Raw genomic sequence first — 13,216 nt, forward strand, 5'->3', positions numbered from 1 at the left:
AACTAAATTTAGAAAAGTGAAATCATAATAAACCACCCCTTTAACATTTCAATAGCTAAACAGTGAAACAGTCACAAATTTTAATTGCAAAACAGTGAAACAGTTGTACCTGTCTGTCCTAAGTTTGCACACAATTCCCAGCACATCCACAACTCCCTCCAGCTCCAACTGACGACAACCAATTGTTGTAGCCATGAAACACCCTGTCCGACCAATTCCAGCACTGCAAAAATTCAAAGGTAAGTTAAATGGTTTTCAAGCACTTTTTTACCAAGCACTGGATTATAGTAGTTTTATCATAGTAGTATAATAGCAGTTTTTCACAATGACACATGAATGGTATTTTATATATAGTGCATCAACCGGTAGACACTTTTTAATGTTTTGCTGATAAGCTCCTGTACCTGCAGTGTACAATAATCGGCCCACAGGATGTAAAGCCCCTCCTGTCCTGCTCAACATCATTAACTAACTGCAGCAGGGGTCCAGCGCTCTCTGGGGTCTTATGGTCCGGCCATGAGGTATACCAGTAGTGCTGCACTTTACGACTCTGGCCTCCTTGCTGAGGGAATAAAAATATATGATCCATTAGAGTATTTGACAATAGTATTTCTTTTGGATTATTACTTTTACTTTTATAATGCAAATACCTTTAGTATAAGGGAGCGGATTATATAGTGGTCACATTCCTTAACATTATTAACGAAGACCTCCACTTTCCCATAGATCCCCCTCTTCTCAGGCCAGTACAGAACACATTTCTGAAACAGTAAAACAAACTCTTTGCACATGCACAGTCTATTTAGTCATACTAAGAGGATTATAGAACTTTTGAATTGAAATTACTTCATTTTTCTCTTTCAATTTAGTAATCATGACAATGACAGGGCAGTCCTCTTGCCAGGCCATTTGCCAGAAGTCATTCACCGTGTTGATCATTGGACCCTGAGTGGCAATGAAGGCCCTCTCATCTCCAAGATAGCCCTAAATAAAAAAGTGCCGAACTTAAACAGATATAATGACATAATGGAGGTGAACTAAGTATACCCCCATCGGAGCCAAGCTAGAGCAACAAGACTCTTCGATACTACAAATCGATACTTCAAATACAATCAAATTAAACATTCTTGTTTATAATGTTTCACTTTACAATTTTTGATGGTTGTAGATTTAAGTGAAGTTACCTCAAGAAGAACATTAAGAGGCCCTGGCATAGGCTATTGAAAAAATTGCGAGTGTGTCACTGAAAACTTACTCGTATGTAGTTGGCGTTAATGTAACTGCTGAGCGGGTCGTTCGAGTTCTTAGTCTTCAGAATAACCCTGGAATGTGGATCTGAAATGAAATGTGAATTTTGTGAAAATTTCTGTTGCATTATAATTGATTCACCAGTATACTACAGTGGCCCACTAGTGCACAAGACGATGACATTTATAAAGCAAACATATGATATAATTAAAGGGGTAAATGGACTTTCAATAAAACTTGGCTGCAAAATTCAGCTCCAACCCTGATCAAACACAACTGAACCAGCTAATTAAGATCTGCAGGAGCACTTGATAATTACAGACGTGTGTTGGATCAGGATTGGATCTGAACCCTGCAGGTGAGTAGATCTCCAGGAACCTTTTCAAGGGTGTGAAAATGTCAAAATTATTTCGAGGGAGCATTCCCCCTCACCCCCCTAACTACCTCAAATTTGGGAACACATTTGGGATCTCTGTATGCTGCCTTAGCAAATAGCACTACATTACTGCTGTTCTCAAATATGTACCTTTTATAGATTATATTGGGATAAAATATACCTAGTGATGTAAAAATAGAAAATGAAAATGTATAAAGTGTTCTTTCTGACCTAACTACAAGCAGACAACTTTAAAGTGGTCCACATAGTCATGAAGGGTCCCTGAGACATTAACAAGCCACCATTCCACTATTAACATACTGCAAATAGTTCACCATCTCTAGTCTAAAATCCTATAAATCACTGTTTAACTTCACACACTCTTATGTTATGTTTTATTGAAAATAAAAGTGCATGCTATGCTGATTTCAAAATAATGGTAGTTCAACCACATTTCCAGAAAAGTTGGGACATTTTGTAAAAATGCGATAAAATCACGAATCTGTGATTTACACTGATTTTCGTCAATCCAAATAAATTCGGTCTGATTTCAGATTTTGAGAGTTCTGTTTACACCGTATTTATCCTAAACTTTGAATCTGATTCACATACGCATTTACATGTGCATGTGCGTCTATCATGAACAGAACCACAGTTGCTGTGTTTTTTGTTTTTTTTTAGCAAGCTGCTGAATGCTCGTTGCCACTGCTATCAGTGGCATGGATACGTGTTCTCTTGTGGCTCGCGCATGCAGTCTTCACTCGGTAGATTAATCTATTGCCGTTGCGGAGACTCTATATTCGTTCCGGTGAAATCACAAAACTAAGTGCACACAAACGTGTCCCGGCTTGATAAATATCGGTTGCGTGAGTTTTATTCCGTTGGTTAAGAATGAAATGACTGGAATTTATTCACACATCTTCTACTGAATCCAACGTATCATCAGCGCTTGGATTCGCTTCCATGGTGCTGTCAAGTATGACTTGCAGTCTGTGAGGTAAACTAAGCGCTATTGGCTATTTGAAAAGGGGGAGAAGCCATTTAAAATGTCCCGCCTTAGCTTCCTGTTTCAGTGGAAATTACGTCAATGCATCATAAAAAGCTGCGCATTCCAAGACACTTCAGTAGGCCTTTAAGATACATACATAACTACACAACCCATTTCAATTGGATCGAAATGCCATTCTGATCGAACTTGGTTGTATCGATCAATGAGTTTGCAAGAAGGCTTTTCAGTCAGATTGAGCCACCAATTCAATTATTGACAGATTTATTTTATTGCATGTAAATGTAGCACTTAATGTTGCCACTATACCAAAATTTCAGTAGTTGATACCAATACTGTGGCATGACTCAACTCAAATAATAACAAAATGTAGAAATTCAGATACTAACTTGGCAAAATGGTCTTGTATCTATTTTTTGATCCATGATTTGGGATATCCAGTTCTTTCTGATCCACAAAGTTCATGGGAATTTCCTGTGGATAAAAAAGTTACACACTCAGCTGAGTACAATGGAAACACCATTACATAAGCACTTCAAAGTGTACAGCCTTACAATAGATTTCAGCATATTACATTCAGATATAACATAAAGCATCCATTAAATCCTACATCTGTCACAGTTATGCTCAGTTTTGGTTTCATTCCTATTTTGCCTGCTTTAGTTATCTAGTTAGTTTTCCTTTGTTCTCTGTTTCCAACCACTAGTTTGTCACCTTGGTTACCACCCACCTGTTTGTATTAAGTTTGTTATCTAAGCCTGTCAGTTCTTTCAGTTGTTTGTCTGGTGTTGTTTGTGTTTAGGACACACTGTTACGTAACACCTTCTTGGATTATTGCCTTTGTTTTGTTTTATTCGTTTATCACTAGTAAGATAGTTATCACTATTATTTGAACTCGATATTCCTCATCGTCATCCTTTGAGAACTACTACGTGACAGAGCACCAGACTGCAAAAAAAAAAACAATTACAAAAAATTAGATGGATTATTCAGCAGACACCATCCATCCAGAGAATCCTTATTTCAAGGAGGACAGCTACTGGAGGATTTCATGGATGATTTACTGGAACTGTGCCATCAGGTTAGTTGGGACGAGTACACCATAAAGATGCACTTTTGGAGAAGGCTTTACGACGAACTTATCCAGATATTGCTGTGTCATTGTCACTGATCCCACCCAGCCTCCCTCTCCCGCCTCCACTTCATGATTCAGCCAGTCTGTCAGCCTCACCTCCACTGGTTTCCTTCAGCCCCTTGACTTCTCTTCTAACACCACTCAGTTGTGTGGATCTGCCTCGGGTCTCCAGTGTCGCTCAGGCAAGTGTATCCCCTGGATCCGCCTCTAGCCACTGATCCCGTCACTCTTTTCGGTTCGTCAACCTGTTGGCTCCACTTTGGCACATCCCTCCCTCTGCTTCACAAGATACTATCGTCCTTACGGCTTCACCGGGCTCCCTCATCCGTCCGGCTCCGATTGGTCAGACGTAACCCTGCCTGCGGCATGGACTTACGAGCCGTCCACTATGTCTCTCCACCCCTTCGGCTCCATCTGGTTCCACCTTCACTCAGGCTCCACCTTGGTCCTCGGTCCCACCGGCTCTGCATTAGTCCTCAGGTACTCTGGCCGGTGCTGCCCAGTCCAGTCTGCGACTTGGGCTCCACTACCATCGGCTTCATCTCGATTATCCATCCCCCGGGAGTTGTCAGCCAAGTCTCCACCATGGCTCCTCCCTCCATCGACTCCGCTGTGGGCTTTCGTCCTGACTGTGCTCTGGATCACCACCTGGCTACTCCTGCTCCTGGCTCCTCCCATCATCATCGCCACCTTGGTTTCTCCCACTACCATCACCTCAGTTGTTTGTCTGGTGTTGTGTTGTTTGTGTATAGGACACACTGTTACATTATACCTTCTTGGATTTATACCTTTGTTTTATTAAAGTAAATAACCTTATTTGTACTCTATTTTCCTTGTTGTCATCTTTTGTGGAGCAACCCCGTGACAACATCAAGGAAACACACCTTAACTGAACCTCAACTGTGTGTAATTCCCATGACACATAAAAGTCAAGTTGAACCCCATTAATGCTAAAAGTATTTATTAGTGGTGCACTGGTGTGTCACTTACGACAAATTCCGCATGCAGTCTCTGGGTGTTCAATGTGATGTCACGAAGCTGTTGTCGTGAGAGGACTCGACTGGCAGACTGCAGGTATTCCTGAGTCACACGCTCTCGTGGAGTCACGACCCCACAACTTATAGGCTCCACCGATCCCAAAGCACTCATATCCAGCACTAGAGAGACATTAGATCCTCGTCTGCGAGAGAGATAAAAATAACATTATATTTGAGGAAAAAATTGATTTGGTCTTGTAACATATATAATTTGGTCTTATACCATACAGTATATCCGCACATGGATAAACATAGACAGGAGACATAGACTGCTGCTTCAAAGAGCCATGATTGATATCACGTGGATTTTAACTACTGCAAGACTGTTAAACATGACACTTAGTTTAAAACTTGTTATGATTGCACATTTAGGAAATAATAGCAGACCACACAATATGCATAGAGATATGGAGTGAAATAGTGTTCACTTATCTTAGATGTTGATCCCAGTTGCTTTCTAATTAAACAGTTTAATTATACAGTTTAACCCTTTACAAATATCATAGTACAAGTGGTCCTCTCTGTATTGTGAGCATTGCGTCGACGACATTATTAACAAATATTTTTTTTGTAACAAAGGTTTTATTTTGTAAACGATAATAAAGACAAGATTTAAAATTTTCATTATTATGACAATTAAACAGTTTTAATTAAAACATACTGTTGGAAAAAATATGGAAAGAAAAATAACACCTCAGACATTGCACAATGCACTAACAGTTTGTTATTTGGTTGTTTTATTTTTGTTGGGGGTTTTTTTTACGATAAAGAAAGAAAAATCTAGAAAGAATGATAGTTTCATAGAAACAAGTCATAATGTTGGGTACTTAGTCGCTTGAGCTGCGAGAGCAGTAAAATGAAGTGCTTTACAGTTGCAGGTTAACTCACTCATTCATATACATTTGAAATTAATCAGACATATACACAACTTAAATGTTACACCTTACATCTACAGGAATTAATCTGAACTAAGTCATGTTGTGTACTCCGTAACAACGCACTAAAACGTATATAACATGGATAATGATAACTAAAATAACTAAAGCATCATCTCACAACATTGTAGTTCAACAGTGTACCCATTATAATTAATATTTCATATTTAAAATGATTAATATTTCAAGAGACTGGGTTTTCACAAGGACAGTTTTAATTTCACATGTTTTAGTTAAATGTTGATGCATGGTTGAATATAGCTGAATAAATACCTATAAATACTTGAATGTCACCTATTGTAATTGTAATGTCCTTATTACTTTTGATCAATAGGTGGCGCTGTGACCAAATTGATGTTGTGTGGTCAGTGTGGGGAGACAATAACACACGGGGCCCTATCTTGCACCCAGCGCAATTGACTTTGTACACCGACGCATGTATCATTCCTATTTTGCTCCCGCGCAAAGCGGACTTTTCCCTCCACAGACGCACATCGGTAAGTTAGGAAATACACTTGCGCTCCGGTTCAGCGCAAAGAGGAGGCGTGTTCCGGCGCAAACGTTCCTTCATGCTATTTTGCAGGTTTAGAAAACAATTGCACCACTAACCAGGAAAAAATTGTTTAAAGTCAGTGGCGCGTTGCGCATGTTATTCATATGCTATTTTAAGGGCGCATGCTTGGCCATAATCAATGTAGCGTGTGCACAACGCGCACTTTGATTCTCTCATCTACACAGAAGCAGCAGTTTTCATTTTTGCAAATCATACATTATTACGATAGATAGATAGATAGATAGATAGATAGATAGATAGATAGACAGACAGACAATTTATTATAAAAGCATACATCTAGCTTACACATTTACCCAAATTATCATACGCCTGTTTAACCGAAGTTAATTTGGGTGGGTTTCTCCATCCCCAATGTCCCTGACGAGAACATCGGTCTCCTCGGCTGTGAACCGCTCCTAGCGCGCGCCTGGCAAATCCGCCGTTATAATAGGAATCCGCTTTAGAACAAGCGCGCCTGCTCTTAAAGAGAATGTGAGATGTCGCTCTGATTGGTTTATTTCACGTTACACCCAAACCAAACCTATGAATAATGAAGCTACTTCAGACCAACCCCTTTTAGATTTGCGCCGGGCGCAAGAGGCATTTATTCCGGCGGTATAATAGCAACAGCGCCCAAGACCCGCCCACAAAGTTACTTGCGCTTTGCGCTTGACACTTGCGCTTCAGATCGTTAAAATAGGGCCCACAAACTTTTATGTCATATATGACATTGCAGATTTATAGCCTCATGCTGTGTCCCAATTTGCCTACTTACACTATGCCCTAAAATTATGTACTGTTTTTGTGAAGAAAAAGTACATACTTTTGAGAGAGTAGCAGAAGAGTATATATATTGCGTCATAACTGCGTCTTTAACGGACAGCTCTGTCGCTTAGTTATGTGCATCCTATCACCATTTAAACTGCCCTGTCAATCATCTTGTCAAAGTTAAAATCCTCCACATTCAATTTAATTTAACACATCCGCCATGTTTGTTGTTTTATCACTTTTTATTTGTGTTTGTAGTTCTAGTCGAATCCTCGTCCAATGGCCAACGCGCAATGGGTTGTGGGCAATATTAGCCTTTAGAGTGTGTACGGATCTGCACTTTGGATCCTAACCGGAAAAAGTAGACCATCCGGGTATTTTTGGAATACTCACTGGAATACTCATTTCAATACTCTAAGTACTCTAAGAATACTCTAAGGACTAAGTGTGAAGATCACACTGCAAGCCTTAATGCTCAATTCTGATCTATTTCTCAGATGTTTTTTTTTTTTTTTTTTTTTTTTGGCTGTTCACATTATCTTTTAAATGTGGCCACTATCAGTTTTTAGTGTGAACTAATTACAGTCCTGAACTGACCCGCATGCACAAAAGAACAATCAGATTTGGGCCACTTTAGCCTGCAGTGTGAACGTAGTCTTAGAAAAAGTCCAGATGTCAAGACCATGGTGCCCTGGGGCACATTAAATGAATAATACCCATTGCACTATTAATTTACGGTCTAAAAAACTAAATGCTTTATTTGTATGCCATTTGTAATTAGACATTGTTGCCATTGAACTTTTATATTTAGTAAAACACTAGAAAAATAGAACTCTACAAAAGAAAAATGAGCTACAAAATAATTGTTATTATTATTATTATTATTTTCAAAAATTCTTCTAAAATTCTCCTTTTTGAGTTTACAGACAAATAACAGCATGTGGGTTTGAAACAACATGAGGGAGCACATTATAACTTCTGATTTTATTAATGCACTTTTATGCACAAAATAAGTCTTACCGCTCCTGAAGGCCTCCAACAGGCTTCATCCTAAAGGGGGAATGTGTGGAGGACACACTGGGTTTGAGTTCAGCCACAGAGTGGCTGGGTGGGCACTGCGGCTCTGACGTCGTCACGCTGGAAAGAGTTTGATTGATGTCGATGTTACAGGACGGGGTGCTTGTACTGCTGGTAAAATGGGTGGCACTGGGTTTGGACGTCTGGTTGGCCTGGACCATGCTGTTCTTGAGGGTCAAAGGAGGCTGAGCACCATGAACAGGGATGGGTGCCAGCTGGACGTCCCGGGTGGATGGGGATGGGTCTTTAAGCTGCTGATCCAAGAATTCCTTCTCCTTTATTCGGTAAAGCACCTGAGGAAAGAAAATATTACTTTATAAAATTCACTTGCAGATAGTTATCGGTTAAATCTTACAAAAAAACCCCACTAAAGACAGTAAATGATTTTTGTCATTCCCGTTAATGATTATTACTGTATTAATGATTTTTCAGCAAAAAAATCAGTACATATAGTATCGCATATAATCCTTCACGTCCACTGCGATCTCAAAATTCTGGCCAGTACCAAGAATATCAAAATCGACTGTGGGCGGTAGATCCTTTTCCTATTTAGTGCCCAAACTTTCTTCCTAGCCTTGTTTGGGAGACAGACACACTCTTGTCAGTTTAATCCTAGATTAAAAACCCATCTCTTTAACCTGTCATACACATAACACACCATCACATTTCTATAATTAACACGCGTTAAAGGATTGTTAGGCTGCATAAATTAGGTCAACCAGAACCATGAACACTTCCCATGACATCAGATGTATGTTACGTAGTAAAATTAGGCCTATATAATATTAATCTGCCTCATTCTTATCCCGAGGTAACCGTAGTACACCATATCCGGTCCATATCCAGATCAGATGGGAAACCTGCACCTTGACGACCACAACAGCCCTGAATGTCAGTGGAGACCATGAAAACTAGGCGAGCCCTAAAGACAGACCTCATGTAAAGATCTTATTGACTAGACAGCCATCGGCACAGATCCTCACTAAAAACAACGAGAACCAGACAAGTCCTCTGCACAGACCCTATGACCAGCTTCAACTCTTCCTCCCTCCATATGCTGGCATGATGTATCCCCAGACTGTATGAAATATTCTGAATGAAATCAATCCACAATCTGGTTTGTGATGCAGCCTGGAATCATAATCACACCATGTTCATTCGTCTGGCCAGAGGGTTTTTTCTCCATATCTGAGTTTGGGTTCCTTGCCACTGTCGCCTCTGGCTTGCGTAGTTGGGGACACTTAATATTCCATATTATTGATCTGACTGCACTGACAACATTGGATGAGAACTGAACTGAGCTGGATGATGACATCACTGTTTTCTCCAGAGCTGCTTTATAACTCATTCCATACTTGATGAACTTTACAGTTATTGAACAGAACTGAATCAACTCTGAACGGATTTCAACTGAATAACGACTGTTTACTATTGTCTTTTTAGAGCTGCTTTACAGCAGAATTGAATTCTGTTTGAAAATTGCAGATTGGTGAACTCATCGAAAAACTCTACACACTCAGAATAATATAGAACATGGGAGTAGAGTTAAGATCAAATCCCAGTTACTGCAGCAAATGCAGGATTCACTTTATTTTGATGGTCCCTTTAACATTCTGTTGACTATAAGTAACTTTGTACCTACATGTCTACTAACTAATGTTAGTAGAGTATTAGTAGACTGGTAGGGTTAAAATAAGTAGACATGTGGTTGCAAAGTTACTTATAGTCAACAGGGTGTTCAAAAGGGACCATCAAAATAAAGTATTACCCAAATGCACAATGTTCACATGTGAAGATGCAGGACACACTTGCTGAATTGCATAAATGTGACCCTGGACCACAAAACCAGTCACATGGGTCAATTTTTTTAAATTGAAATTGAATTGAAAAATTAAATTGAAATTGAAAATCTGGAATCTGAGGGTGCAAAAAATCAAAACATTGAGAAAATGGCCTTTAAAGTTGTCAAAAGCTGTTCGCTATTGTGCTGCATCCACTCACAAAAATAAATGTTTTATATATTTACGGTAGGAAATTTACAAAATATCTTCATGGAACATGATCTTTACTTAATATCCTAATGATTTTTGGCATAGAAGAAAAATATTTTTTTTTGACCCCATACAATGTATTGTTGGCTATTGCCACAAATATACCCGTGCGACTTGTGACTGGTTTTGTGATCCAGGGTCACAAATATGCAACTTTTGTACATGAGATGTTTTTACGGAGTCAGGTTTGCAAACACCTATTTCTGGGTCAGGAGAAGATATGAGATTTTTATTTTTATTGGTAGAGTCATCCCAGTTTCCACAAAACTTTACATCTAACCATTTCCCACCAGTTTTTGATGTAAAAATCAATTCTAGACATTTGCAATGAAGGAACAAATCAGTTTGTAATGTATCTTCATTTTGTAAGTACTCAATTTTTTCTTCTACGTCATAATTTAAAGTGTCTCAAATACTTTCAGTCAGTTTCAAATCTTGTTGAGGACTTAAATGAGCTATTATAATCTTCATTAAACTCTGCATCACATTAAAACACATGCATCCATGATTAAATCAATTACAGCATTGCTTTGAGGGTCATAATTCAATTCAAAGCCATCTTCATTCTCATGGTTTTAAAAGTATGTATCTAGTTGGAAAATACCTTAACATCTATGTTAGCAATGCCTCTAGATCAGTAATTATTTAAATATGAGTGAGTATGTTTTTTCTTACCATAAAATAAACCTGTTCACATTTGTATACAGTAATTACCATGTTTTCCACCAGAGGTCTCTATCTCATCATCATAATGAGCAGTGTGGTATGGTTTCAGTGCTGGCTTCTATCAAATGAACTTTACCTTTGTACAAACAACACTTTTATTCATGTTTGTTTTCCCGGACACTAATGTGGTTTTTAAATTGTCTAATGAAACTTGCAAATGGATCCGGCTGCCCTACAGGGGCAAAAAGCAGCTTTCACAATGTACACTCTCACAGCGTTCACGATTCACACATAGGCCTACGTCAACTTCTGTCATAAAGTTTAATCAAGTTTTAAAAAGTTTAATTTGAATAAATACTGTTGTTTAATGCAGATTATTTGTTAATGTACATTTAAATTGTTAGAAATGTCTAATTTGACCAATCAGAATCAAGTATTCTAGAGAGCCATGTGATAATATTTATGAATGAATTATTAATGAACACTATTATATAAGGTGTTACTCAGTAATCAAAAACACTGTACCACATGCCTTCTTCAACATAAAAATGCAAGTTGTGGATGTAAACATGGGGTAAATGTGTAAAAAAAAAAGAAGAAAAAAAAGTTAAATAATAAAATTAAATATATTTAAAAAAATAAATTATAAATAAAGTTCAATGCAGATAAATTACATATAATATGTTACAATTCGTGTTATTTTATTTTTATTATAGTTGAATTCATATTTTGAATTAGCTATATTTAAATTTTTCATGTTACTTTTAGTAATTACATTATGTGCATTAGTCATTTTATTTTATATATATATATATATATATGTGTGTGTGTGTGTGTGTGTGTGTGTGTGTGTGTGTGTGTGTGTGTGTGTGTTTTAAATATTAGTACTATTTAGTTTCAATTTATTTTTTGTTTCAGTTTTAGTTTTATCTATTTCCAGTCAATCATTTTAGTGCTTCAACTTATTTCAGTTTAAATGCCAAGTTAACATTTATCATTTCCGTTTTATTTTGAACTAATATTTTTATTTTGTTTCAGCTTTATTTCAGTTAACTGAAATGTTTTTAATAATTTTGGTTTTAGTTAACGATAATAAACCTGGTAACAATTGACCAAATTTTATAGTATTACCTTTTTCATACTGCTTTCTACAGACTAGTTGGAAATCATGAAATTAAACAGTTTTATTATCTGAACATAGCCATAGTTTTATGTTTCTTTTCACAAAGATGTTATGTTTCTTTTCACAACTAACAGTAAGCTAATGGTGGGTAGAATAATAAAAAAAAAGTAAATATTTTCCAGATAATGTTTTACCGTATTTATAATATTTTGATCTTTCACAATATAAATAGAAATATAAATTTGAAAGGGGTGCCACCCGCAAAAGGATCATCATAAAGAGTTTGAAAACTCCTCCTGTCCTAGTATTTACAGATTCACAATGCTAATAATGCTTTAGCAGACCCTGTCATTGAGATTGGCTCACAGCTTAACGCGGTAATTATTCCTTAAGCTCTTCAGTCCGTCAGCGCAAGAGAGTGCGGGTGCTCTGAGGACGTGCTATGATGTCATCGCCAGAGTTAGGACAGACTTAAAACGTTAAGAGCAAACGTCGACCAATCAGAGGGCGGAGTCAGTTGTGACCAAGATGGCAGTGCTGATCCTTTTAAAGTGCTGAACCACCAGAGGAAACCATGCGACTTCCTCTGCCACAATACATCCGTTTTGCAATGACTCTTTTCTGTATCATATCCTGTGTCTCTGCTTCTGTTCAGGTCTTTTTCACTATTACTCACTGCCTTTAGTGTATGCAGACTTGAATGATCTAAGTTTTAATGTTAATAACTGTTGGTGTTTACTTCACGAGGGTGTTTGCTGAGACAAGCATGAAACAGGAAGTATTTGAACGGTTCCAAGTGAATTAACTCAATTCAATATTTAAATTCAATATTCAAATTCACAATTCAATATTCAAACCCGCAGGAAAGAAAAAAAATCAAAAACGAGAACTCTTTAATAACTTATTTGTTTCTCCAAGACGGCACTGAGATGGAATGGAGAGCAAATGGAGACTTTTACGTAGGTTTCCTGCTTCTCAGACGCTTCTCCAGAGAAAGATCCCAGCAATCTCACATGTATCTACTTTTAGTCTCAATACGAACTTAAACATTTCTCATGGAGTTGTCATTTCATCAAGTGTTATTATCTTACTGTATGACAACTATCTACTCACTTGAAACTCTTTCTATATCTATGAAAGAATGTTAGGAGAAACTTCTGTGACAAAGTTTTAAACAAAATCAATAAAACATTAGGTTTCCTGAGATAATAAAGTGCATTTATTAATCTTCCCACATAGCA

General features: G+C 37.7%; 1 protein-coding gene across 1 annotated transcript in view; it reads right to left on the reverse strand.

Annotated features, from left to right (window-relative positions):
- ptprr (protein tyrosine phosphatase receptor type R) overlaps positions 1-13,216 on the reverse strand; it is a 40,619-nt gene that overhangs the window by 11,768 nt on the left and 15,635 nt on the right. Inside the window, exons 5-12 of the mRNA XM_082168572.1 lie at positions 8,079-8,428; positions 4,756-4,945; positions 3,020-3,104; positions 1,256-1,335; positions 847-984; positions 651-761; positions 405-562; positions 110-223 (exon numbers count right to left, since the gene is read on the reverse strand). Coding sequence (XP_082024698.1) covers positions 110-223; positions 405-562; positions 651-761; positions 847-984; positions 1,256-1,335; positions 3,020-3,104; positions 4,756-4,945; positions 8,079-8,428 — 1,226 coding nt within the window. The remainder of the gene's footprint in view (positions 1-109; positions 224-404; positions 563-650; positions 762-846; positions 985-1,255; positions 1,336-3,019; positions 3,105-4,755; positions 4,946-8,078; positions 8,429-13,216) is intronic.

This window comes from Leuciscus leuciscus, assembly GCF_965113295.1.
Source record: "Leuciscus leuciscus genome assembly, chromosome: 4".
Classification (NCBI taxonomy): domain Eukaryota; kingdom Metazoa; phylum Chordata; class Actinopteri; order Cypriniformes; family Leuciscidae; genus Leuciscus; species Leuciscus leuciscus.